Source organism: Scatophagus argus, chromosome 6 (assembly GCF_020382885.2).
Source record: "Scatophagus argus isolate fScaArg1 chromosome 6, fScaArg1.pri, whole genome shotgun sequence".
In the NCBI taxonomy this organism is placed as follows: domain Eukaryota; kingdom Metazoa; phylum Chordata; class Actinopteri; family Scatophagidae; genus Scatophagus; species Scatophagus argus.
The window spans coordinates 966,346-994,301 of record NC_058498.1 but is presented as its reverse complement, the minus strand read 5'-3'; the positions used below and the strand labels follow the sequence as shown (position 1 = coordinate 994,301).

The 27,956-nt window shown below is 45.3% G+C and overlaps 2 protein-coding genes across 5 annotated transcripts; one reads left to right on the top strand and one right to left on the bottom strand.

The window, feature by feature from the left end:
- Positions 1-487: 487 nt before the first annotated feature.
- apc2 (APC regulator of WNT signaling pathway 2) lies at positions 488-27,914 on the top strand. Of its 2 annotated transcripts, XM_046390970.1 has the most exons (15): positions 488-637; positions 821-849; positions 6,449-6,610; positions 7,282-7,372; positions 7,765-8,137; positions 8,303-8,411; positions 8,780-8,893; positions 9,096-9,170; positions 15,932-16,039; positions 16,811-17,213; positions 17,319-17,417; positions 17,498-17,637; positions 17,872-18,066; positions 18,671-18,885; positions 19,410-27,914. In XM_046390970.1, exons 3-15 carry the CDS (start codon positions 6,470-6,472, stop codon positions 24,961-24,963), a joined length of 7,617 nt encoding a protein of 2,538 aa, XP_046246926.1. In that variant the 5' UTR covers positions 488-637; positions 821-849; positions 6,449-6,469; the 3' UTR covers positions 24,964-27,914. The 2 variants fall into 2 exon arrangements, with proteins under 2 accessions (XP_046246926.1, XP_046246927.1); XM_046390971.1 differs by lacking the exon at positions 488-637 and having other exon boundaries at positions 774-849.
- LOC124060254 (E3 ubiquitin-protein ligase RNF135-like) lies at positions 8,319-13,905 on the bottom strand. 3 transcript variants are annotated; one of them, XR_006843543.1, is made up of 5 exons: positions 11,662-12,499; positions 11,084-11,213; positions 10,934-10,971; positions 9,588-10,206; positions 8,319-9,164 (listed from the first exon to the last, which is right to left on the bottom strand). XR_006843543.1 is itself a non-coding variant. In XM_046390973.1 (5 exons), the coding sequence occupies exons 1-5, from the start codon at positions 13,048-13,050 to the stop codon at positions 9,650-9,652; spliced, it is 1,386 nt and encodes a 461-aa protein (XP_046246929.1). In that variant the 5' UTR covers positions 13,051-13,905; the 3' UTR covers positions 8,319-9,649. The 3 variants fall into 3 exon arrangements, 2 of the variants coding, with proteins under 2 accessions (XP_046246929.1, XP_046246928.1); XM_046390973.1 differs by adding an exon at positions 13,036-13,905 and having other exon boundaries at positions 8,319-10,206; positions 11,662-12,307; XM_046390972.1 differs by having other exon boundaries at positions 8,319-10,206.
- Positions 27,915-27,956: the final 42 nt, after the last annotated feature.

The window sequence follows — 27,956 nt, the reverse complement described above, 5'->3', positions numbered from 1 at the left end:
TATTTAACTGGATTTTGCAATTAAAATGCAATGGTAATTGAGTAAAATTTACTTCCAATGGGTCAGTACTGCTTGTGAGATTTACTTGAGTATTTTTTGTAAAGAAAAGGTGTTTTTAGGAAGTAAATGCTACTTAGAATTATCCTGAGTAAAAATTGCAAGGGATTTCCGTGTGGAAAAACTTGCCTAGCATTTTTTAAGTAAATGTCACTCCAAATTTTTTTCAGTGTACCCGGAACAATTATTCTCATCCCATAAGGTTCCTAAGCAACGGAAACGGACACAATATTTCCGGTTCACCCTGCTCTGGCTCAGCTATGAGCCACGAAGCTAGCATCATGCTAACAGATTCAGAGTCAGTAAGAAAAAGTGAATATAATCTGACAGGATGTTTAACACTAAGACTATCAGCTGTCAGCCGCGTTACCGCTCAGTCTGAAGCTCAGAGCTGAACAGTGAACGTGACGTGAGATGATCTCTGACAGCCCACAGAGGAAGTTCAGAGAGGCTGTGCAGAATGCAGCTCGTGTTACAGTCGCCGCCCTGTGGCGAGGATGAGGTACTGCAGGACGACGCTCTACGTTCTCATGTGATTTATTTCTTATGTTGATCAGCCTGCAGCCAGAACATTAAATTGGTAAAGAATCAGCCAATCAGAATCCAATATTCATCCATCTCAGGATAGAATCAGTAATAAATATTATTCTTTCTCTCTCTCTCTCCCTCTCTCTCTCTCTCTCCCTCTCTCCCTCTCCCCCTCCCCTTCTCTCTCCCCCGCCCTCGCCCTCCCTGTCTGTCTGCCTGTCTCTCCGTCTCTCAGTGATCTTCAGCTCTGCTCGGAGTCATGAGGTAAGAACCGATCGCTCCTCATCTTTCTGTCTTTAAATCAGAATTATTACTTATTTAAACCATTTTAACCCGATTTAACCACCTATTCGTTCCCGCGCGACTTGGCGCGGCTCGGCCCGGCTCGGTCCGGTTCTGCTCGGTTCTGCTGCTAGACGCTGCGAAGAGACAATAAGAGCGCCGCTGATTAGCGCGGATGTGATTTTAAAAAGCTGCAGCTCAGATGCTGAAGGTTTGAATTCGCCTTTTGTCATCTTCATTTCATCCATCGCTCCTGCGGCGTTTCAGGGGTGCGTCCTGTTTTTGTCGTCCTCCCTCATGCAGGCAGAGGATGGAGGATGGAAGATGGAGGAGCTGATGAATCACAGGCGTCGTCACATCTCAGAGGTCAAACCCAAAATGATAAAGCAGAAGAAAAACAGATTTCTGCTTTATTTTATTTTGGTTTTATTCTGGTTTCATCTTAAACACGTGAACGTCTCGTTCCTCTCTGATCAAACGTGAGTGTTGGTTGGGTTATTGATAGCTGATGATCATTTCAGTGTCCGGTTGTTGGTGATGTTTTGGCCTTGAACGTCTCCTGCGGGTTTCACTGCTTCGTTTTGATGTGTTGTTGTCCGTCTGTGGATCAGGACTGAGAGGTGAAACCAGATCCAGTGAGAGGATCTGATCTGTTACAGGAGCTGCTGCTGCTGTTTTTGGTTTGTATCATGTCAGCCTTTCTGGTGAACACATCTCACAGCCAACGCCACATGCTCACTACAGCACCGAATGTGGATTCATCCGCTGCTGAAAATAGACCCCAACAGATGCACTCGTTTCTCCTGTTGGTCTGATAAAAGTGCAGCGAACTGAGGAGTTTTTAAAGGTTAAGAAACCGATAAGCTGACAGGAAGTCAGGCGGCACAGAGAGACCAGTACTTACTTCACACTACAGACAGGACGGTGGTTTGCAGGTCACCAAACCTTCCTGGACAGTTTTTATAGACACATCAGGACTTTTCCAGCCAGACGGCGAGCAGCCAGGACCAAAATGTCAGCCTGGAATTACAAAACTTAAACCCCCTACAAGGTTTAAACGTCCGCAGTACAGTCCCTCTGCAGAAACATTCAATCAAACGTTTGGTCCGGAGCAAAATCCCAGTCAGCAAGAGAAAACACTGAAGGAGAACTTTTGGTCAGACATCGGAGCTCACCGAGTTTCCCATAAGACTGAATGTACAGACGTGTGCAGAGCAGGTTGGACCAACAAGGTGAGTCCACAAACCCTCGGTTTGAACTGACGATCAGGCTCATTTCACTCTGGGAAATCAGGCCTCATGCTGTCTGCTCATCATCACATCAGTTCAGCCACGAAGGAACGACTCCATTAAACGTTTTGGGGCCCGAGTCCAGACAGTCAGGGTGACAGCAGGTTTACACTGCAGGAAGTGACATGTCCTGAGAGGCGGTGTACAGGTGAGCAGGGGCCTAATAATTATGGGGCCCCTGGGGACCCTGACAGTGTCCTGCTGTACAGTCAACTGCTCTAAGATGAACTAGTTAGTTTGTGTCGAAACGCGATTCGTCGCTCAGCGGTCGACAAGCAGCAGAATCTTCAACATCGGATTTCGGAGTGTCCTCGAACACACCAACAGGAAGTGTTTTTAAAAGCAGGCCCTGCTGTCAGACGCAGGAAGAGAAATCAGTGAGATGACTGATGGGTGATTTGGACAGTGGAGGCTGATCAGAACACATTTCTGCTCGTTTCCTTCAGCGGCTGCACGGCGCGCCGACCACACGCAGCAGGACATCAGCTCATGCTGACGCTGAGTCCTCATACTGTGCCTCATTTAGATGAAGTCTTCACCGACATATTTTCCTCCTGATTGAGGCTCCAAAGTGGACACGCTGTTGAAGTTGAACCTGCGCTGAAGTTGCTTTCCTGAGATGTTTCCTTTAGTGCTGAGGAGCGAATAAAATCCTCTCATCCTGTCGTTTGCCAGTGGATAAAATACTTGGACTGGACTGACTGAGCTCGGTACGAGTCGGTACGCCAGCCGTCTCACCTGAGGTCCACCTCAGGTCGCTCGTAAACGTGTGGAAATGTTGACCTGCACACGTCAAACTTATCTGTGGTCTGCAGAAACGTGCAGCAGCAAAAAGCTTGAGCTGCAAAAAGTCCGACTTTATTAGAAGTTCCTTTCGGCGTTTCCTGTGGCGTCAGGTGATTAAACTGTTTGTTGTCCAGTCAGACGTGTTCTCGGATCAGACACGTTGGCAGTCCAGCAGAGAGACATTCAGATGGGGAGCCTGGGGGACAGGAAGTCCGTCCTCTCTGAGCTGGAAAAGGCAGCGAGAGGCAGCCGAACGTCTGCCGCTGACCTCTGACCTGCTGCTTGTTGTCTCAGTCTGCTGTCAGGGTCGTCTCAGAGCTCTCGGGGAAATGACGCGGCTCAGACTGTTCGGGTTTCTGATGGGCTTCTGTGCGTCTGATGGTTGCGAGACATCCAGCTGCTCTGATCGTTTGTCTCACCAGCACAACAACATGGCCGCGTGTCAGGCTGTGTGTTAGCGCTGACTCACTCTGTTCAGTCTGTAAAAGCTTCATCCATCATCATCCACCCGTCTCCTCCTCCTCCGCCTCACGAAGCTGCTCATCAGCTGAGCTGAACCAGGCAGCAGCAGGACTGACGTGAAGACAACAGTCCAAACCATGAAAACTGTTCAGCTCGAGAGAGACACGACCTGATTTTAAAAAACGATAAAAAGAGCTTTTGGTGTCCGGAGGGCAGCGACTGTTAGAGGAAACGTTTTTATTGGCTCAGGTCTGAATCGCACTCTTGCTCTGGTTTTGTGATGGTGTTACCGACTGAAGCTGTCTCCGCTCTCCACACCGACGCCATTTTCTCCTCCTTTTCTCTTTGACTGGAGGATGCGGTTGCCCTGGTAACCAGACAATCCCAGAGGGGGAGATGCAGGCCAGGAGGATGTGGGGGGTGGAGCAGGTGGTGGGAGTGATCCACTCTCTCTTTGTTCAGACACACACTTTTAAAACGTGAACATTTATGATTAAGAGATTTGTCCGAATGTGGCGTCATAAAGAAGGAGAGCAGGAGGAGATCAGGACAGCATTTAAATCCCGTCGGGTCGGGACGTTAAACTGGGTTTGGTGAAGCAGCAGAGAGAAGTTGAAGGTCAGATAGGGAATAAAGACCTGGACTGAAGAAAAACTGTCCAGATAGTGGACTTGAGTCTGTTAACGGGGGCGACTCCACTGGTTTCAGAAAGAAGTCTGCTTGTATGTGAGCTTATGAGAAAATGAGTCGACTTCTCACCTGATTTACGAGCTCAGTAAACATTTTCCTGATGAGTTTATGGCCTCTCATTCCCTTCAAGTCTTCTTGAGAACAGAACAGGATCAAGCAGACCATGAAGCAGGGGATGCTTCAGGACGGCGTGTGATTGACAAGCTCAGTCGGGTCCAAAAACGATGAAACAGTCTGCAACCTGGTGGTGTTGTTGGATCAGTTTTCTTTGTTGATGACTGTGAATGAGGGCCCCCTACAGGCTTCTCTGTTCATTGCATCACTAAGTACTTAGCTGTTTTTATTTTGAATTACATCTGATATTTTTTTTACATTTTAAAACAGGTCTGCAGCCTCCTCAGCTGTTTAGCTCAATGAAATGTTTTGCTTGGGGGTGGGCAAATAATGAGTGAACTGTTCCTTTAAGTTTCACTGATGGCTGTTAATTGGCCGTTGTTTGAATGCAGGCTTTAATTTGATGTGTTTGATGGGGATGTGACTGTTGTGTGGAGCAGGATGTTCTCTTCACTCCTCGTTGCTGTGACTCCCGTTTGGGACTGAGTCCTCCACATGCACCACGTGAGCACGTCTTTGCTCTTTTTCCCTCGTCTTCCTTTTCTTTGTCTCTCTTTGTTTTCTTCTTGTTTCATCTCACCGTCGCCTCATATTGGGGTCACACATCAGATCGTCCGCTGCCATGGCAACCGTGCCGTTAACGCTCGTTAAGTCTCCGTCTGATTCGTTATCCTCTTGGGAGCTTCCACATTGTCTTACCCAGCATGCTTTGCTGGGACTGCAGCAGTGAGCGTTCTGTGTGTGTGTGTGTGGGCGCATGCATCAGATGACAAGGGATGCAGAAAGAGCCATCACTTGATGTAAATGTGTCACCATGGCGATGGTGGGGGATGTGGGCCTGTTACCATGGTAACACATCACTGTGGTTTTTGATAGGAAATACACACACACACACACACCAGCTGAGGTCTGCAGTCTCACTTTTCTATACTTCTGAGGACCCTCACTGACACAACATCTGAATCTTTGCTGTGGTTTGGACACACAGTAAAGCAGAGCAGGACGCAGCTGTGAGAGTCTGAACACAAACACGTAATAAAAATCTCAGTTTGTTTGGGTTGATTTGTTAGTTAGCAGTTGGCCTGAATAACACTGAGAACCAGTCTGTCCTCTCAGACCTCCACCCTCCTCCTACCCACAGTCCCCCAGGGGGTCAGCTCCTCATTATGAATGCAGCAGTGACATTTGCTGCCCGGCCCGCCTGCTGACTTCAGATCAGCTGCAGTGAGCAGAGAAAACCTGCCGTCAGAGACTCTGCATCGTCTGAATTACAGCAGAAACAGTCGATGAAGAGTCGTTTTATTTACTGTCTGAAACAAACAAAGAGCAGAGTCACTTCCTGTGAAGGTCACAGTCCGATTCGGTCACATGAGCGGCTACAAAGAGCTCACTGAGCATGTGCAGCTCTGACCTCACTGTGCCACACAGACTCAACCTGAGCTTCATCTATTGATCGTTTGTTGGTTTATTTGTCCTCTGTGCGACTGTGTCGTCACTGGATCGAAGCAGCGCAGGATGTCAGCGCATCAGCACTTCTCTTCTTCCAGTGGAAGTGATGCAGGATCAAATCCAAAGGCCACTTCCTGTACACGAAGACAGCCTCACCTTTAACAAGCCAAAATCTTACATTCATTTTAGTACAAAAACAAAAATTTAGAAGAGCTTCACCGTGCTGCAGATACCTCAGGAAAACAAGATGTAAACGTACAGGCTGCATTACGTTTCTGTCCAGTTTTAACTGCTCAGTCTGTTGGGGGACAAACAGAAAGATGATAACCAGAGTAATGAATGGAAGGTGTCATCAGACTGATTCAGGATCAGATGAGTGGAGGCTGGAAACAGCCGCAGGAGGAACTTAGATAACATGTTATCTAACAGACTCTGAGCTTCCGGTTGGATAAACATCAACCCAAACTGGGGAGGAGGACGGGGGGATGAGGATGATGAAGACATAAAACACCCCAGAAATATGTGTTGAAAGTGTACTTCATCTGCACTTTGTCATTTTGTGTTTTGGTTGAATTGTTAAATTGTTAAAATCTTAAATTGCATTCAGGTGTGGTGGGAAGAGCCAGGTGTTATGTATTGGTAGCAGTTTGTATGTTTGATTAGTGTTGATATTGGGTTTTATTTTGGATGTTACTGGCGGTGGTGGTGCCTTTGCAGCCGTTCTCAGATCTCTGCACCACGTGGTGTCAGAACGTGTGGATGTAAAGCTAACACTCCTCCTGCTCCTGCAGGGGGCGCTGCAGAGTGTGAGCATGGCCAACACCGTGGCTTCCTACGACCAGCTGGCCCACCAGGTGGAGGTGCTCCGTAAGGAGAACTCCCACCTGAGGAGGGAGCTGGAGGACAACTCCAACCACCTGTCCAAACTGGAGACTGAGACCTTCGGCATGAAGGTGAGTCTGGATGCAGCTGCACATATACAAACACATATGCTGTACTTTGTTTTTCTGTTTCATCCCCTATTTAGATATTTTGTGCATCTACAGAATTAAAATCTGAAATCATGACTTCAATGTCTAGAATCAACTTCCTTTATATGAAAATAATCAATAAACCTACAGAGAAACAGAAAGCTGTAAATCAGGCTAAGAGCCAAAGCCTGCTGCTCTTAAATCCTCTCAGCTGCACACACATTAACACACATGCACGTGTCTACACACTCACGTGTCCAGATGTGAGAGCAGCTGGATTATCAGCCTGAGTTCAGCTTCTCCGATCAGAACCAGGCCGTCCGCCGACACACAAACAGGTCAGACAGGTTTGTGCCGAGTCGATTCACCTGCAGCAGGTGGGACGGTCTGCAGCTTCAGAGGACGTAGCTCGTCTGGACACGAAGCAGAAACGTCTCGTGGATTTGACCTCTTTGACTGGATTATTATCTCCCGTGGAATCTGTTTTTCTGAGCCGAGCGTTTCGGTGATTTCAGGAGCCGCTTAGAGTGAACGCTGCTTTGTTTTATGTTCTGTGTGAGCGACTCCTTCAGATTCTTCTGCTGTGAAAGGTTTTTGGTTGAACAGATCTTCAGTCTGTAAACGTGATGCTTCGATCTTGTTCTGTCGTGCAGGAGGTGCTGAAGCAGCTGCAGAGTAAGCTGGAGCAGGAGGCGGGAACGCTGGCCTCGTCCGGGAGGAGCGACGTGCTGCACCAGCTCAAAGGTCAGAAAACTTCAGTTGTAATGCTCCTTTAAAGTCTGAGTAGAAACAATAAATGAAGGCGATTCTATTCTGGTGGGACCAATCATCATTCACAGACAAATAAATCGACTCACTCAGCTAACCTGATTGGTTGCGGCTGGCTCGGGCTTGTTATGACTCAATCCAATTAAACAGCTAATTCATGCAATTAGTCTGGATGGGAATTCAGTAAACTCCAACCGAGACTAACAGCGTCTGTGTTTACAGACTGCAGTCCAGTTCAGTCCAGAAGGAAGGAAGAAGACAGGCGGACAGACAGACAGATATAACAATGGACAGAGAGATGATGGACAGAAGTCTGACTGTTTGACTATATTCAGACTAATTGATTATCGATCCTCTTCCTCCCTCAGAGCTCCACATGGACCTCACCAACTACTACGAACTCAAACACCAGCCTCATAACCTGAGGCTGCTGACTGACAGTGTGGGAGGGGCGGGGCCAACAGGTGTCAGGGGGGCGGGGCCCATCGTTGTCGGAGGGGCCAGTCTGGATGATCATCTGGCTCTGCCTCCTTCCTCCTGCTCCTCCTCCTCGGCAGTGGCGAGCAGAGCCAGGAGTCCTCTCAGAGCTTCATCTCGTCTGAGTGCGGCGTCCGGAGGAGAAGCCGCTGCCGTCATGCTGCCGCATCACTTCCTGGACGGAGCCCCACCCAAAACAGCTGTGATTAGCGGGGCGGATGGACGAATGAGCGATCACCACGTGGAGGAGCTGTACAAAGAGAGGTCAGCGGATTCCTTTAGCTCCACACATGGTCGAACCATCGCTTTGGTTCAGACTGAACGCCAGTAATAACCATAACATTTATTATTCAGCGTGAGGTTTGTTTGAGAGCGTCATTCAGAGCCTGGCAGGCACGGTGCTGACGGTGACGTTTGATGTGTCTGTAGGAACCTCCTGCTGGGTGAGATCGACCGGGAGGAGAGGGAGCGCTGCTGGTACTTCAGCCAGCTGGAGGCGCTGTCACAGAGACTGGCTCAGCTGCCTCGCATCGAAATGGTGAGAGCAGCAGCAAAGTTTTCAGGCTCCAAAGTAACATAACGCTAACTTCTGCCGTTTGCCGCTGCTGTTTTACCATCCAGCACCTTCGTGTTCTGTGTGATGACGGTGATGTTTTGCTGGACTGTCAGGCCAAAACATGACATGACTGATGCTGTTGGTTTTCTCAGGACAAAACACAAGCTAATGTGACTGTGAACAGGAGTGAAGATGCAGCCAAAGATTATTGATGTTATTGGTTCAAATGTTTATTCCTGTTTCAGAAAATATCCAACCAACAAACAAAGACTGCTGACCTGTGTGTGTGTGTGTGCGCGCGCGTGTGTGTGCGTCCGTTGTTCGACCGCTGACCTGCTTGTGTGTTGCAGTTCTCTCTGCAGATGGATTTGATCCGACAGCAGCTGGAGTTTGAAGCTCAGCAGGTTCAGTCGGTGATGGAGCAGCGCTTCGGCACCAGCGACGAGATGGTTCAGAGAACACAGGTGAGACTGAGGCCGCCGGCTGCTGACCGGAGGGTCGCTCACACCTTCACTTCACTTCACTTGCTTCATCGATACACGTACCAACAGCAAACTAAATCAAAAGGAATGTATTCTGTATACTTCACGGCATGCAGCACAGACATCTGGTCTGTAGAAAGAACATCTGGATAACTGTGTGTGTGTGTGTGTGTGCGTGCTGCAGATGCGTGTTGCTCGTCTGGAGCAGCTGGAGAAGGAGCTGCAGGAGGCCCGAGGGAGTCAGGAGAACCAGCTACAGGTCAGACAAATACAATAACACACACACACACACACACACACACAGCGGATTGTAAAAATTGCTCAGACTGATTCTGCTGATGGGTCCTTATTAAAGCAGGCTCATAAATGTTTCAGTACAAACATGATGCTGTTGGAAATTCAGTCTTTTAAATTCAGAGCTATCATGTGCTCTTAAGGTGGACTTGAAGTTGCGCGTTACGGCACCTAAATGGACGTACGTTAGATTTGCATCTCTGAATATTAATCTGATGGTTTGTTCCAGTCTGGGTCAGTTTGATATGTAAAGAGTCTGATGTGAAGTCTTCTGATCAAGTCGCTGCCACTCATTTTTATCAAGATCTTTTAGAACATGTTTGATATTTACGAGTAACATCAGCAGTTGGGCGTCACCTGTGTGCTGTCGAGGGAGACGTACCTGTGAATCACAACATGGCAGTTGGTTTTCAGGATGTGTGGATGTAATCACTTGTCAGGTCACTACAGCAGTCTTTCCCAGGCTAACTCCACATGGCTCAGCAACACTGAGCCATCGTAGGCCCAGACCCAGAAAGCCGGGTACAGAGGCTCACTGAAGGTGGAGGTGAAGGTGTGAAGGTGGACCATGGTGTCCTGAGAGACGGCGTAGAAGGAAAGAGAGCCTACAGACCAGTTCAGATAAACCCCGACTCTGTGGGTGAAGGGTCGGGGTGAGGAGGCCCTGAACCTCTTGTTGTCGTGGCAGGGAGTGTAGCTTCCCTCTGAACACTCCAGACTCCAGGACTGCTGGTTGTGTCCCAGCAGACAGCTTGCTGTGTCTCCATCTCTGGAGATGCTGTTGTAGGTGACACCGATGTCAGCTCCGCCGCTCCATACCACCTCCCAGTAGACCGAGTCCAGCAGCCCCTCCCTGCACAGGACCTGAGGGCACCGTTCGAACCGGTCTGGGTGGTCCAAGGTCTGGCGATCTGACCACACTCGAGTTGCCATCCTGTTGCAGTCGGATAGAAGAAGTTCTGAGTTGGCAGTGTTGGGGTCAAAGGTCAAATAGCAGGCAACTGGGGAACACACCAAGGAGGGATTATTAGCCATGTTAGATATTTTAAATTGAGAAATTTGTTGAGAAATTTTACATTTTTTGAACAGAATGTGTAAAAAAATTGATCAGTCCAGATGTAGTCATTGATGTGTCATTAGATGGCTGCAGGTCTAAACTTGACAAATTAAGTAATACTAGCCAAGAAGCCTACTTCTATCCATGAAAGCCACAATAGTGTGAAATAAAATCAAATATTTCATGGAAACTGATGCTGCTGCACTGATAATCTTCAGATCAACAAATAATCACAACAAATAATTATCTCAAGGTTACAAATTACGTTTTATGGTTTCTCTTATTTACATTTATTTCTCTTATGTCTCTTGAAATAAAATGAACACTGAAGGAACATAACATATTATGAAAAGTTCTCCTCTCTTTGGAGATGACTTCCTGGGGCTAAATGTGGGTTCATCTCAGCAAGTAACACCAAATACAACTACTGTAGACTGTGATTGGCTAAGCGGATGCGACGTCACCTAACAACAAGGATGACTTCAACAACAGAACTAGATTATTAAATTATTAACAAAGCAGTCAAGTTGTGACAGCATTCAGCTCCAATCCCTCTGATCATGTTAGTACTCAGTCAGTGTTGTGATTCTATGCAGATGATACTGTAAAGTTTGTGATAGGCACAAACGGACATAATGTAGGACAAAGATATGAAACGTGTGTGAGCTTACAGTTTTTCACCCACCACAACTCATCTCCCGGCTGATCCCTGCAAGAGCAGAAATAACCACAACATCAACAGTGAAATGTGACATTTAGATTTGACTGTAGTTTGTAGTGAACCGAAACATCTGGCTACAGCAGAATAAAGTTTGACTCGCCTTCTGTTGTCTTTGTTTGGGTGTCTCAGACTGAAGAGACCAGGTGAGGACAGAGACTCCCACAGAGACTCTTCGTCTTCTTCATCGTTTATCCTCTCGTCTTCTGCTCCACCCTCACATTTCTGCTTGGCTGCAGTGTTGATATACAGTATAATAAATGTAACGCAACAACAAATAATGACACAAAAAAGTTTTCTCTTGTTAACATTACATTAACGTTAGAGTCTACTATTCTGTTGTTGCTTTCACTGTTTTTTTAAATCACTTATTTCTGTAACATCTGTGCATTGACATGACAACATGTTCAAGGTTAAAGGTTCCCTGTGTTGAGTTGAGTTGAGTTTTTATGAATGCTGTTTGTTCTTGGGCACACGTATGCCAAGAACACGATTCCACTCATCTGCACCAACAAATGTACGGTAGTTTAACATTCTTAGACATCAGAGTTGGCGAATCGCATTCATTTTTTTTTCTGCGGGTTAATGGGGTAGTCTGAACTCAAAGACTTGGACTCAGTCGGTTTTTGATGTCAGAGTAATTGTGTGTTTGGTTTTCACAGTGAAACTGATGCAGCCTACCTGCCTGTGATGCAGGAATGCTCTCCTCACTCTGCTGGGTTTCAGAGAGACTTGCCGTTTCAGTTTTGTCCAGCTCATTGACCGTCTCTTCCTTCTGCTCTGAGAGGCTTCCCCTAAACCCACCATCCAATTGTTCTTCACTCGTCTCTGAAAATGTCTTTTTAGCTCCCTGGCTGTTCTCTGCTTTTTGACAAGTCTTTTGGTCTCTTCGGAACAGACTCTTAAATGGTTCATTGGTCCTTTCAGCTTTTGAGTCTTTTATCTTGAAGGTGTGAGAGGAGTCCTCCTTCACAGCATCTCTCTCTTTGGAAAGACCGATTCTGAAGACATTTGAGAGGTCTTCTTTGAACTGGTTGAAGTCTTCTTTTAGCAGACCAAGCGTACTGCTGGCAGCTTTATTTTCTGCTTGACTCGATGGTCTGTCTTCAAGCTCTGTCTTTGTGTCTTTGTCCTTGAACGCTTTCAGCACTTCTTCCTTAAGCTGGCTGAAGTCTTCCTTGAGAAGACTTAGCGGGCTGATGGTCCTTTTATCCTGCTGACATATTTTAAGATCTTTCATCCCCATGTTTTTGTCCTTTTGGCCTTCAGATTCATTGGTCTCGTCGTCCTCTTGGAGACGTCTTTCAGGCTCTTTTTGGTCATCTTCCTGTGAAGGTTCAACAAGACTCATTTTGTCTATTTTGTTCTGTTAAACTTTTTCCAGTAGTTTTGTTGTTTGTCTTTGTAAAGTTTTGAATCTCTTTTCCTTTTAGACTTTTTGAATCGTTTTATTGACAGAGACTTCAGCGGGCATCTGCATTAACAAATCAATGTAGAATTAAGTTGTCAATTTAGATAGATAGATGCTTTATTGATCCCGAGGGAAATTCAAGACACAATGACTGTAAATTGACAAATATTTTATTTAGAAATATTTTCTTTTTGTAGCCGTTCCCTTCTCCTTCCAGCCATATAGAGGAGCTTTTTGACTGCCTTGATTGATGATCTCTGACCTTTCTGTTACCAAAGTCGTTTGGGCGGGAGTATTGATTCTGTTTTGGGAGGCATCATATATGTCACATTTGTTCAAAGATAACAGTTACATCTAACGTTTGCCTTGATTTGTCTTTGCTGAGGCCTCTTGAACTCCTTTCACACTGGACAAAAACCCACCGGTTACCCAGCGGGACTGGGTTCAGTCATGGGTATTTAACGACACCCAGGGGGACATCGGAGCATTAACTCTGTTGAGTCCACCTCTGTTGAAGCAGCCATTGAACTTTGTTCATTTGGAAGAGAGACCCTGCCTGTAATGTTTGTGTCTGCCTCCCAGCTCACCTGCAGGCTTGTTTGATCAGATAATCACACGAATCAATCAGAATGTCTCATACTTACGGCTTCGCTCTCCATGTGTGAAAACACAGCAAAGCGACGAAAACTTCCTGACGTGTTTTTCAGTGTGAAAGCTCTGACTTCAAGCTGCGTCTGCCTCTCAGCGTTTCAAAGCACTCGACATTCCTTCATTGAGCTGAGCATGTTTCTGGTTCGACCAGTTTGTCTCCATATTTCACCGACTGCTCGGCTGATGATGATTGGCTGGCGTGTGCGGTCATTTGGGTTGTTTCTCTTTAAAGATAAAGTAGATTTCATTAACAGTGAAAATCCTCCACGGTGAGCATTCAGCTTCATCACAGCTGTTTAAATCGTGTTTCTACTGGACGCAGTTACTCCTTTAAAACAACAACGCTGAACATTTAACACAAGCTGTTAAAAGCTGGAGTTATTTCTGGTCACATTTTCACAACATCTCACATGATGATGATGATGATGATGATGATGATTACTATATGAAGCCGTTGATGCTAACATGCCAGCATGAGTTTGGTCTATTTGTAAGTGTGGTGAGATAACTTTAGTTGTGAACTGAACTGAACTGAATTAAAAGCTGGCGTTCATCGGGCATTAAGTCAGACGTGAAGCAGCTGAAACAGCGAAATGAGTCGGGTGGGCTTTTCCCCGAGCTGATGGTCGCAGGAGCAGCTCTGACTGTCTAAATAATGAATCACGTCAGCTGTGCTCATTAACTGTTCAGCACGCTGCACTGAATGTGACCTTTGACCCACAAAACCAAAATGAATCAGGAAAAACGTGTGCGCTCAGTAACAAATCACTGATGAGAACGTTTTAAAAAGAGCAAGCTGTCAAACAAACAGCATTTATGAGACGTTTCACAACCTGAAAAATAACAGGATTTAAAATTTAAATGTATCCACTGAAAACTTACATTTAAAAACAACAATTAAATTATCAACTGAAAATCTGTCGGCAGCAATTCTGATCATTGACTAACCATTTAATTAAATTTAAGCCCAAAATGTGCTGATCCCTGCACCTGAAGTGTGAAAGCTGTCAGCTGTTTCTCAGTAAATCTTTAGAGTTGGGATTCACATTATTTATTTTTTACATTTTCAGAATTTTAGACCCAACAGTTAATCAAATTATTGAGCAGATTAACCAATAATAAATCATCAGTGGCTGTAAATATTAAATAATAATTATGAATAATGATGACGTTTTTTAGGGTTCTGAACAGGAAGGTTCTACTTCAGCAGAACCTGAACTCTTAAACACATAGATGACTCTTCCTCCTCCTCCTCCTCCTCCTCCATCCCTCTCCGGCTCCACTCCGCCTCGTTGCTATGCAGAGAAGTTGGGTCTTCCCAGCAGCCTCTGAGCTGAGCTCTGATTGGCTGTTACCAGGCTGCAGCGTTGGCACAGAGCGCACAAGTCAGTTTGTCCCGTCTCTGAATAACAAGGAGACAGCAGACTGAAGAAAGACTCAAACTGCCCCAGTAAAGGGTCAGTTCACCCAAATTCCAGAGCAGTGGAGGTTCAGTGTGAGCTGCCGTTGTTCTTACTGTGAAAACTGGATTTGAAGTGTGGAAAACCTCACAGAGCTCAGTGTGTATATGATCATCAGAACCAGGCTCTGGGCTCCATTCAGCAGAACCTGCGCCACAGTCAGACTGGTCTCCTGTCATTACTTTAATCCGTCCCGATTCGTGATGACGATGATTCATAAAGCCTGGAGCAGCAAATCTGATCTAACTGACATGAATCAGTGTGTGATGTGTGTGTGTTTAATGACCTCATGCACAGTTCATGTGTGTGCTGAGGTCAGGATGTTTCAGACTGTTTGAGGCTAAGCGGAGCCTCCAGTTCCAGTTAAAAGCCTGGTCCACAGGGCAGAGAGGTTTGTGTCTGTGCTGCTGATGAGTGAATCCTAACAGCAGCGAACATCAGCTCGGTTTGCTCCTCTCGCTGGCGTCCATTTTGTTGTCATGTGTGCAGCTGGTTGTGTTTAATGGAGGTTTGGATCAGAGCCACGGACTCAGTCGAACACAGGAAGAAGAGAAGCAGGCAGGCATCTTTTGTTAAACGTGCACACACACACACACACACACACACACACACACACACACACACACACACATAGAGCTTCATTTGGATTCACAGACTGAAACCCTCAGAGTCGAATCAAAGCTTTCATCCCCCTTTCATCCATCCTGTCACCATGGCAACGCCTCAGGGTGTGATGTGTGTGTCTGCAGACAAAGAGGGGTGCTGTGTGTGTGTGTGTGAGTGATCTCCAGCCCAACAGATCTGGAGGCTGTCAGGATGAATTCTGGGAAATGTGTTTCTATCTGATGGAATGATTCAGACGAGGTTTGAATTGTTTCACTCAAACGTCCAACTCTGTAAAACCCACTCAGAGTAATAGTGAATGAGTGAGATTTAAAATAATCCCAAGTACAGAAGAAAACTTTTCCTGCATGTCCGTCTGTGCTCTTCGTCACTCTCTCAGTCACTCACAGCACAAGTAGGTCAGTGCTCCAGATCCTCTGAGCTTTACATGGAAACAAAAAGGACACGGAGCTGAAATTCAGTCAGCGTTCGTCACTTTATAGTAAACGCAAATCATTTTTTTACATTCTTATAAAATGATATTTGATTTCTGTCTTTTTGAAAAGATGATTTGAATCTTTGAGGATTTTCATGTGTTTTAGACATTATTTTACAAGAAACAGAAACACAGACGTTTTAAAATATTATCTGATTCTGCAAAAAGACTTGAACATGTCACACTGAGAGACACCACAGCATAAACCTACCTTTGGTTCAAAGTCTCAAAATAATGACATAACTGGACCATCACTGACAGGAAGCCCTTAGTGTCTACACTTCGTCCTCACGTCTTCTTCTGTCTGTGTGTGCGTGTGTGCTTGTGCAGCTGTCCGGAGCAGAGAAGCCCCCTGCTGGAGAACCAGAGAACAACGCCTCATCATCATCCGCAGCGGCAGCAGCAGGAACAGAAGCTGCTGCAGATGGAGGCAGCAAGGTGACACATCCACCACCGAGCTCGAGCTCTGAGACGCCACGTCTGCCTGCAGCTCGTCTGGAACTCTTAGCTTTAACTTTATCTCTAGCAAGTTACATTAAAACCTAAGCTAAAATCTCAGCTCTGTAACATATAGTAATGACACTGAGCAGATGATGTGATTCATCAGATCATATCCTGAGGTAAAGGCAGGAAGTGCATAAATACTCTTACCTGTATAAAAGTACCAAAGTATTAGTATCAAATTAATTTAAAGGTGCAAATTGTACGATATGGACACAATTTTAGTTTAAAAGATGAACATAATGACTTTACACACTCAACAGAATATAAAACAGTGTTGATGTGTTTTGTGATGAGTTGCTGCCTCCTAGTTAACTACCATTGAATTCTGGCCATATTTTACAAGTTACTCCTTTTTTAAGTACGAAAAATAAAACTACTCGGACAGAAAAATACATATCATTGGGTTACTGTTATTGGTGCAGTAATGCGTGTTATTTTAATACTTTATATTCTGCTGGGAAATTTAATCAGCTCCAGCATTTGTTAGTTGATAATATTTTATATTAATAGTCTGAATCTGCAGAGTAACCAAAATTATTATTTTATTAAAAAGTACATTTATTCAAGTAAAAAGTACAATATTTCCCTCTAATTTGTGGTGGCGTAGAAGTTTAAAATTATATGAACTGGAACTACTCAAAGCACAAGTACCTTAAAACTGTACTGACATGCAGTATTTGAGTAACCGGTGAAACCTCCCTCCAGGTGGAGATATTCTGGCTGCTCTCCATGCTCGCTAACAGGGATAAGGAGGAGATGTCCCGGACTCTGCTGGCTCTGTCCAGTTCTCAGGACAGTTGCATCGCTATGAGGAAGTCCGGCTGCGTCCCTCTGCTGGTCCAAATCCTGCATGAACCTCCGGGTGGCAGCGGTGGCCCCGGGGAGACCGGAGCAGGCGGCACGACGACAGGCTGCAGCCGAGAGGCCAAATCCAGAGCCAGCGCTGCCCTCCACAACATCATCTACTCCCAGCCAGACGAGGGCCAGGCCCGCCGCGAGATGAGGGTGCTGCACATGCTGGAGCAGATCCGGACTTACTGTGACAGCGGCTGGGACTGGATAGAGAGCCATGCAGGGACACCTTCACCCGGGGGAACCAAAACCACTGGTGAGAAAAGTTCCTCTAAACACCAAGGGGGTTTTAGTACCGTGTGGAAAATAACCCACAGTGAAACCTTTCTGTCTCTTCTGCTGTTTGCCGTCTCTTCTGCAGACATCCCTGAACCTGTGGACCCTCAGATCTGTCAGGCCACGTGTGCCATCATGAAACTCTCCTTTGAAGAGGAGTACAGGCGCGCCATGAATGAGTTAGGTTGGTGAAACATGTTCAAGCCTTTTGAATTCCCAATATCAGCGTCACATTCGGCTAAGACCTTTGTGTTTTTCTTTCAGGTGGTCTGCAGGTAGTGGCCGATCTAATCCACCTGGACCAGGACATGTACGGTATGCAGAACGACCCCATCAACATGGCTCTGCGCCGCTACGCAGGGATGGCAGTGACTAACCTCACCTTCGGAGACGTCGTCAACAAGGTACAGAGAAACGTGAAGCTGTGATGGTTTTAACAGCCCTGCACTAATCAGCAGGCAGTGAGTCCAACAAACATGACAAATTGTTGGAATAAAAAGGTGTATTATATTGCATGAAAAGGTTCATTTCAAGACCAAGAGCAACCTGATGGATGTTTTCCAGGTGTGATGTGATAATCACAAAAAAAACACAATGTAAATGCTGCTGTTAATCACGTCCACCTCGTCTTCCTTTAGGCCACCCTGTGCTCAAAGAAGAACTGCCTTCAGGCTCTGGTGGCCCAGCTGGCCTCAGACAGCGAGGAGCTTCATCAGGTGGTCTCCAGCATCCTGAGGAACCTGTCCTGGAGGGCCGACATCAACAGCAAGAGAGTCCTCAGAGACATTGGCTGTGTCTCTGCACTGATGACCTGCGCCCTGCAAGCCACAAAGGTGACGGAAAACAAACCAGCCCACAGAGTGGAGACACAACAATAGCAGATTTATTTCAAGAGATGGTGTGAATAAAATACTATCGGAAACAGTACTGGCCGGTTGCTTTGAAGCGTTTTAAGATTTCTTTTGAAGAAACAGAGTTGTACATTATGATTAAGTGCTCTGCAGTGTGGTTTAACCTGATGAATTCAATAACGTTTCTTAAAGTACCAGTTTGACATTTTGTGAAATATGCCTCTCAACCTTCGGGCTGGAGTTAGATGGTCATGTTGATGCTGCTCTCATATCTACAGCCAGCAGTCGCTTAGCTTGGCTTAGTCTAAAGTCTGGTCGCGGGTTCCAGGCAGCCGTCACTTCCCATTAATTTCTGTACAACACAAAAATTGATAGTAGATTCCTGAAACTTGCTTTAGTTTAGTTTAATTAACCACTCAGACTGAACATTAAGTCATTATTTATTCTTATATTAAGTTTTTCATTAACATCCCTTAGTCACGCTGATTAAGCACAGTTTGATTTGAAAAATCTGCTCTGAGTCTATTGAGTGTATTTTGCTCTTGTAAATGATAATAATGATTTTTTTGTTTTGCTGATTTTCCAGGAGTCAACCTTGAAGAGTCTCCTGAGCGCACTGTGGAATCTGTCGGCTCACAGCATTGATAACAAAGTGGCCATCTGTTCGGTGGACGGAGCTCTGGGCTTCCTGGTCAGCACGCTGACGTACCGCTGTCAGACCAACTCGCTCGCCATCATCGAGAGCGGCGGAGGGATCCTTAGAAACGTGTCCAGTCTGGTTGCCACACGAGAAGACTACAGGTAGGTTTCTGAGGCTCAAACACTGACTGAAATGTCAAGTGCTTTTGAGTGTGAATTTTCATTCTTGTCATTTTAAATTTGATAAAAGTTTGACAAAAAAAAGAAGAAATCCCAACTCAAGGCCCACATGCTAGCTTATTTTGCGATGCTTTCAACCACATCTCTATTCATGGATCTTGTTTTGCTTAGTTGTCATTAGAAATGCCATAATTGTTTATCTCTGGGCAGTATTCAAAGCAATTTGTACAGAGCTCAGCTGAAATGCTGCCTGATTTTGTTTTATAAATAATTCAATGCAGAATTTTTTCTAATAGAAAATAGCTAAATAAGAATTACTTCATGTAGATATTTATACCATAATACAAGGAAAAGAAACCTACAGATCTATGGAAGGAAGGAAGAAAAAATTCTTTATAAAATGGCTTGGAGTTGCAGTCCTTAAAAGGTAAATGTAGCAGGTAATAATTTGCTTCATCTGGATGTGAGAAATGTATTGAAATGCCTCTTACATCCTTTCATCACAGGCAAATCCTGAGGGACCACAACTGCCTCCAAACTCTGCTGCAGCACCTGCGCTCCCACAGCTTGACCATCGTGAGCAATGCCTGTGGGACTCTCTGGAACCTTTCTGCCCGAAGTCCAAAAGACCAGGAGCTTCTGTGGGACCTTGGGGCAGTTAGCATGCTGCGCAACCTTATCCACTCCAAGCACAAGATGATAGCCATGGGCAGCGCTGCAGCCCTAAGGAACCTGCTCACCAATCGACCCCTGAAATATAAGGATGCTGCAGTCGTATCTCCTGGCTCCTGCATGCCCTCACTCTACATGAGGAAACAGAAAGCTCTTGAGGCTGAGCTGGATGCCAAACACCTAGCGGAGACTTTTGACACCCTTGAGAAACAGAGCCCCAAGCACTTGACCCTGAACAAGCCACTACGGCACATTGAGAGTCTGGCGAAGGACTACGCGTCTGATTCTGGTTGTTTTGATGATGATGAGGCCCCCAATGTCTCCAGTAGCCTGGACACTGGGAGCTTCTCTATGCTGTCCATGTTCCTTACCAACTCTAACTTTTTGCAAAATCAGCCACGTAAGAGGGACAGTGAACCCGAAAGAGACACAGACCCACCTCAGATGATCGAGAAAAGACATGCACCTACTGACGATGTGGTATCTGCTGCAGCAGAGAAGCTAGCAAAAAAGATCACCAATACGGTGGCCAAGATCGACAGGTTAGTGGAGGACATCACCATGCACACGTCCTCGGAGGACAGTTTTAGTCTCAGTTCTGAGGACCACCTAGCGGACTGGCCTTATGGAATAGATGAACTCAATGAAGCCCGGGCAAAATCTTGCTCCCCCTGCCGTCTCTCTGACACAAGTAGCTTGGCCCACAGAGAACGACTCAGTAGAGCTCATGCCCTCTTGCGCCTCAAAACTGCCCATACAAGTGTATCAACAGACAGCCTAAACAGTGGAAGCACCAGTGATGGCTACTGTGGCAGCAAAGACCAGCTGCGACCTGCTCCAACAGCTCTAAAAATGCAACCACGACCCAACCAACTTGATCTAAAGGTGGCTCATCAAGATTACGTTAGTTTAGGGCCTTGTGTCCCGAATGAAACCAACCAGCAGGATATCCCTGAGAGAGATTCTGTGGACAACAAAGATGTGAAAGCTCTAGAGTCCAGCAGCACAGATGCAGAAAAGAACCAGGATCAGCCTGTACAAACACCTGTCAGTGCATCCACTAAAGTGTCCTCTGATGTCAGCATGACTTCAATTAAACTGTCTCCTTCTTATCAACAGGTTCCACTCATTCAGAGTGTGGCCAAATTTGGTGTAGCGAAGACAGCCATCAATGTTCAGGCTGCTCAGGCAATGAGGAGACAAGCATGGGTACCTACTGTTATGACTGGGGGGAGTATTACAAAATTTTCTCCAATGACCACCAGAAGTCCAACTATTGGGACAATGGAGACAGTCCAGAAATACTCAGTGGAGAACACCCCGATTTGCTTCTCCCGCTGCAGTTCACTTTCCTCCCTCTCCTCTGGTGATGGAGCTCTGGATGGACAAAGTGAGAATGAGCTGGAGAGTGACTCATCATTAGAAATAATTGAAGTGGAGGATGAAGAAGTAGTGAACAGACCTGAAGAGGATGAAACCTTGGAGGATTTGACTGACAGCCAGCTGTTGATGACAGACTCAAAAACCTTCCCCAGCAAAGAGACAGATCCCATCGAGATCCCCTGTCCTGTCAAAAGGGAAAAGGTGTTCCTCAGAGGAGCTTCACCAGCTGTACTTGAAGACAGATCTCCATCCAGCTCATCTGAAAACTACATACATGAGACACCTCTGGTAATGAGTCGCTGTAGCTCAGTCAGTTCACTGGGCAGCTTTGAGTCGCCCTCTATTGCAAGCTCAATCCAAAGTGATCCATGCAGTGAAATGATTGATGGAACAATAAGCCCCAGTGATCTCCCCGACAGCCCAGGGCAAACCATGCCTCCTAGTCGAAGTAAAACTCCATGCTGCGTTGAGCCAAATGGACCCGAAACACAGGCAGCAGGAGTAGCAGGCCAGTGGGAAAATAGCCTGCGAAAGTTCATGGATATTGCAGACTCCAAGGAAAGGTTTAACCTTCCTCCTGACCTGGACACCATGATTTACTTCACTGTGGAAAAGCCCACCGAAAACTTCTCTTGTGCTTCAAGTTTAAGTGCTCTGCCTCTTCACGAACACTACATACAGAAAGATGTTGAGCTGAAACTGACGCCCCTACTCCAGCAAAATGATAAAAATCTTCCTTTCCCTGATGAAGATGAGCAAGGACTTGACCATGGTGAGAGATATAGTGAGGGCAATTCAGATGATGACATAGAAATCTTAAAGGAGTGCATCAACTCAGCAATGCCCTCCAAGTTCAGAAAAGTAAGACCTTCCCTGATGACCACAATCCCTCCACATATTCTCAATTCCCAGATCCGAAAACCAATACATCTCCCAGTATACATGATGCTCCCGAATGGCAAAACCCAAATGTGTCCCGGCAGGAGAATTGTCATTCCACAAAAGGACCTCAAATTAGATGATTCATCCTTCACTGATTCTGCGGAAGGCACACCTGTCAACTTCTCCAGCACAACATCATTAAGTGATGAAACTCTTCAGTATCCAGTGAACGACAGGGGGGCTAAAGACTGCACAGCTAAAGGCATGAACAAACAGGAATTGCTTGACGATGAGGCAAAGAGGATCGAAGACTTGAGGATATTCTCACACTTCCACAAATCCAACAGGGTGAACTACCCCCCTGAAATACAAATGAACCGAACTACCAAGCATGTTGTTCCTACTCAGAGGGTGCTGATGCAAAGCAAAGAGGTAGCCGATAGGGTGGCAAGCCAAAGAAATCGTGATCAGTCTCCTAACCAACAAAAGAAGAGGCAATCTCAAGGCTCTGTCAGGAAACTAGATCTGCCTGTCATAAAGCAAACCACTAGTAACCTTAATGTGGGATCACAAAAAGGAAACACAGTCTTTAGAAAAGTGACCCATTCCTCAGGGGACAGTATCCACTTCTACGATAACGAAAATGGAAAAGAGGAAGTCATGAAGCAAACAAATAGGAAGCAGATCAGAGAAGCAAGTAGAAATACTCTCTCACGGAGCATGACAAATATTGGCAGGATTGATAATTGCCAAGGAAAGTCAAAAGGGTTTCACAGGATAAAACAGAATCTGATAAAGGATGAATCCCTGGGATGTTACTCACTCAGCTCCTCTCTCAGTTCACTGAGTGATGCTGAGTTTGAGGATCATAAATCAAAAGCCCAGCAAATATGGTACAAAAACAGACACAACAAGACACTGAATATGGTCCAACAAACAAAGCCTAAGACCATTCACAGTCAATATGAAGAGCCAAGCTCGCCAAGCTCTGTCAGCATGGACTCAGAGGATGACCTCCTTCAGAAATGCATAACATCTGCCATGCCCAAGCAGAGAAGGAAGCTTGCTGCCAGGAAGAAGAAAGCAGAAAATACTCACAAACAAAAGGCCTCTGATGAGTGGAACATGGATGAGGAAATGGATAGCGATGATACAGCATGGGATAAAGATTCAGACCTCAACAGTGTTGAATGGAGAGCCATACAAGAAGGGGCTAATTGTGTTGTCACTGGGCTGCAGGCATCAAAGTCTCAAGAGCCATCTTCTGAAGAGACTGAATCAGTCCTTTCCTTCATGTCAACGTCCAGCTTCACGCCCAAAGAGAGAAAATTTGCAAAAGATAAAAAGGCTAATAAACCCCTAGACTTCGCTCAGCGCAAGCCAGTTCCAAACTTACCTGTGGTTTTCAGAGGCAGGACAGTGATCTATACACCAAAAAAAGAAACCGCTCCATCGCAAAGACCTCCTCCCAGAAAAGTACCACCCAAGACAGATGCTCCAAAGAATCCAAACCTTGCTCAGCACAGATCAAAGAGTCTTCACCGATTAGGTCACCCACAAGACACTGAACTGTCTTTGCCAAAGAGGAGCTCTACTCCACCTCCAAGGATACCAAAAAGTTCATCCTCTGGATCATCGCAAACCTCTACACCATCCAAACAGTCACAGAAGAAGATAACATCCCCAACTCAGACAAACAAAACCATTCAGAAAAAGAGCGTTTCACCAACTAGTAGTCCACCAGCTAGTAGTCCCCATGAAAGAAAGGGACGCTCTCCTGTTGTGAATCAAAATGAAAAATCCCCACCACCTAAAACTCAGAAGTCACCTGTCCGAATCCCTTTTATGCAAAATTCAGTCAAGGCTAGACCTCTCTCTCCTCTAGTGACAAACCAAGCGACCACCAAACAAACTAATCAGGTGAATGGGAAAAGAGTGTCACCTGCCAATCGATTTGAACTGGTCAGGATGACTTCTGTCCATTCAAGTGGTGGTGAGTCTGATCGCACTGGGTTTTTGAGACAGCTGACTTTCATTAAAGAATCAAAGACTGTGCTGAGACGTGATGGCTCTGCACGCAACATGCCCGGATCCCAGAATGGATCCCCCCGCAGAGCAGTTCCTGGAGCTTCAGCCGTCTTCCTCTGCTCATCACGCTGTCAAGAACTGAAGGCAGCTGTGCAAACCCAAAGAAGGGTGCAAGTAAAAGAGTCAGGACAAGCACAGCAAGGCAAAAGGTCAGACCATGGCCTTCAGAAGCAGACTACAACCCTCTCTAGAGCAACCTCCAGTGAAAGGGACGTATCTACAAGGCGTCCAGGCAGGAGAACTAGCTCTGAAAGTCCCTGCAGGGTTGCTAAGCGAAATGATCCGGGCAGAGTATCTGGAACCAGACAGCAACAAGACAAAGATACCTTTAAGCGTCATGCCTCGTCACCAAGCATAAACCTACTGAGCCGAGTAACAAGCCGTTCTTCCCTCCGCTCTTCATCATCTGATTCCAGTGGAAGAGCAAAGAGCGAGGACGATACAAAGAAAAAGGGGCAGAAATCTGCATCACGACTACATGACAGAGTCACTTGGAGGAGGATCAGGGATGAAGATGTACCTCAGATCTTGAAAAGTACTCTGCCAGCCAATGCATTACCTCTGGTGCCTTCTCCTGATGGGGAAAAGCCAAAGCCACCAGCTCTTCCAGGTAAACTGCCAACCATTCTACTAGCATCTCGCAAGACAAGTGACGCAACAGTCCAGACAGAAGACTTTTCAAACAACAAGATCAATTCAAGCACCTCTCCGACGGTTGAAACAGATCCGGTGATCTCAGAGGAAGTGGCGAGACTAGCGCTACTCAGAAAGATTAGCGCCACCTCTGGGAGTAACCTCCTGGATGGAGACTCGGATGGATCCCTGAGGAGCCACAGCACGGTCTCCACAGGAACATCAGACTGCCACGTGAGCGGAGTTGTCCATTTCCGCCAAGGATCTCCCAGCAAAGCCGCCCGAATTACTCCATTTAATTACGTCCCAAGCCCCATGGCCTGCTGCCTACAAGACGCACAGAGCCAAGGAGCCACAATCAATAAGAAGTCAGTGGGGAAAAGTGAGTCGTTGGACGTTTAGTGAACAGCATGGAGGACTCCACTGCTTTCCTGTATGACACTCAGCACTCAGGTGGACAGAAAAGGAGTGTGCTGGACCCTATACCTCGGGTATTGACCCTTTACTTTCCCATTCACTGAATTCCTGAATTCACTGAAGTTTTTCTCTCTGAAAAATTGATCACAGCTTCCATCTACCATTCATACAGGGTGGGATGTATGCATTGAGACGGGTCTGCCATGAACAGACCATCAATAACTTTTAGAGATGCACTTCAGAGAAAAATCTCAGATGAAATGGAAGTGCATCTTTTTGTACTTTTTGTATTTGTAGAGTAACCATTGCCTGGTAGAAATGTAGTGAAAGCATAAAGCAAAAGACAATTAACTTAATTTCAGCACATAAATCACCATCGGTCTCCTGGACAGAATCGACAGAAGAAAAATATTATGCAAACTTTTGAAGGACAACTTAGCTGGACTTCTACCTGAAAAGGTACAAACTCTGGCAGACTGTTGACAGACTTTCACAAAGAACACAAATACACTGACATGTAATGTCTTTTTTTACATACAGTACATCAAAGCTTGGGGCCTCACCTCTCAACTAAATATGAAACACTGTTAGCCTTTCCTGTTATGGAGCCTAGTGGGGTTGGGGTACATTTTCGATGAAACATTTCTTCAAATTAACGTATTCCGTTTGTATGTGTAGGTGCCTAGATTACACTATATTCTTGGACTGAGATATGTGGATATACTTGTTAGCAGTCTGCACAATACTGTGATATCCAGTGTTTAGTGTCACTAAAAGTTTTGCGAGATACAAATTAGAGAAAGATGATAACTTGCAGGTTTGGTTTGGGTAGAATGTTTAAAGTCAAGGTATTTAATCTCACTGACATAAATATCCTAAAAATTAAATATTTCCATGAATCTGTCCTACTCAGTGATTTGAACTGAAAGTGACAGTTGAAGTGACTTTAATGGCCTATACAAGCAGAAATTTTATGGGATTGCTGTCTTGGTGTAAGTGAGATGGCAGATTTCCAATATAAAATCTCCCACAGCAGATATCATCAATGTCACCCAGCATTATTTTTCTCAAATAGTTATTTTGAAGTTTTGTTTTATCACAAATATTTCACCTCAACACCTGCTGGACTCCAGTTTCATCACTGCTGCAGAAAATATTATAGCAAATACCATAATTTTCAAAACTGTCAGCTGATTTGGAGTAACTTCTTGCTCTCCTGTACTCTTTGTCTTAATCAGTATTGTAAATAACTTGCAGATATACAAAATCTTCAAAGCTTCCTGGTGGGCAAAAGAATCTCTGACAGCATGCTAATATATTCACTGACTTAACGTTGTGGAAGCGGGACGACATTCAGTGATAAAACTAGCCATCTGTATTCAAGTGCTGCAGTCACCTATAAGTCTACAAACTGTCAGCGTAGATGAACAAAGCCTCTGTTAATCGAATGTGATGACGTTATATTTGCATTCGCTACTAGATTCAGACAGTTTGCTGTTTAGTATTTCCTGTCAACAAAACATGACTACTCGATTGGATGACGATGGGCTCTGAATGGATGGACGTGTGTGCTTACAGCAGTTATCCTCTGGAAGTCTTTACAACGTGTTCATATCTGCTTAACTGTGTAGCTGTAAAAGTAGTGATAGGTCGAGAACAAGTTGAATATAAAGACGATGCATATTCTCTGTAGTTGTACCATCACTTCCATGTGTTTTTCAGGGATCAAAGACAGCAGACTGCTGGGTGGAATGAACATTAATCTAAATTAAGGGGCTGTTTAGTCATAAAAACAAGGTTTTGCATTATAATGTCACCCTAGTGTATTTCCAAAGCATGTTTTGACCTTAAGTCCCAATGGCCCTTGTCAGAAATGGAAGTGATACACCAACAAAATCTAATATCTTCTGAGTATCACACTCACCCACAGCGTCTGGGACCAAATGAGGGTCAATGTGATTTTGAGCTTGTGAAAAGATGTTTTACAAATAATTTCAAAGTGTCTGCACATCACAGTTTGTTTAAACTAAACGTGAGAAATCCACATTTGCCAAACTGTAGAAGAAAGTTGAGCCTGTGCACAAATGACACAAAGACTCTGAGGAAAAACTGCTTTAGTGAACGTTTAACTACAGAAAACAGTTTGAATACTGAAGTTAAACATGAAAATATGTGGAAATCTCTGCGCTAATATCATTTATGCACCGTTTTGTTTTTCCACAAACTGGTCTGTGCAGAATATCACAGTAGTTCAGCTCATTCAGATTTTGGTTTCACATGATGTGTAACCACAGAATGTTTCTGTTAATTTCACAAAAAAAAAAATCTTAAAATCTTTTGTCCCTCAAATGAGCCCAGAACTCAAGGCTGGAAAGGTGGATTCATCAGCTTTCTAGTTGAGGGTTTGATACTGAAAAGACAGACTTTGGAAGGAGAATCACTTCAACAGCCCCTAAAAGCAAAATCAGGAAGAAAAGATGAACGTGTGTGATTGAGACATACAGGGCGTTTATGGTTCCATGTTTAAAAGCCATCAGAAGGTCCTGGAAGTCTGCCATCGCCATCGGCGGCCTTGTTCACGTCTGGCTGTAGATGAAACTTCCTGTCCAAACTAATGCAGGTGGCTTTCAGATGATGCAGTATTGTTTTGCATTTAGCATTTAATCTTTCCAATGCGCTAAATATTCTTGCTAAAATTAATCTAAACGTGCATGTGACTGAATTATCAGGAAATTAGATCAGCTGTTAGATGACTGTGGAGAGGAGGAAACCTTTTCCTATGGACATGAGTTATTATTATCTGATCAATGGCAGCGAAGTCTCAGCCTTTTGAACGTGAACACGGCCACAGAGGCGTATGGCGCCATGTGAAATAGGCAAGCGACGGAGGTGTGTCATAATAATTGTTTTCATCCAATAAAAAGTGACGTGTTTCATTAAGCCTCTGTGTCAGCTTTGTTTCGTCCAGACGCAGACGT

Bases quoted from the DNA above. Each gene is read 5' to 3' on its own strand.
- LOC124060254 (XM_046390972.1), bottom strand. From the start codon at position 12,331: ATGAGTCTTGTTGAACCTTCACAGGAAGATGACCAAAAAGAGCCTGAA. The intron at 11,214-11,661 runs GTAGGCTGCATC...TCAACACTGCAG, and splicing joins CATTCCTGCATCACAGGCAG to CCAAGCAGAAATGTGAGGGT. The intron at 10,207-10,933 runs GTAAGCTCACAC...TGTGTTCCCCAG, and splicing joins GTTGTGGTGGGTGAAAAACT to TTGCCTGCTATTTGACCTTT.
- apc2 (XM_046390970.1), top strand. From the start codon at position 6,470: ATGGCCAACACCGTGGCTTCCTACGACCAGCTGGCCCACCAGGTGGAG. The intron at 17,214-17,318 runs GTGAGAAAAGTT...TCTCTTCTGCAG, and splicing joins CGGGGGAACCAAAACCACTG to ACATCCCTGAACCTGTGGAC. The intron at 17,638-17,871 runs GTACAGAGAAAC...GTCTTCCTTTAG, and splicing joins TCGGAGACGTCGTCAACAAG to GCCACCCTGTGCTCAAAGAA.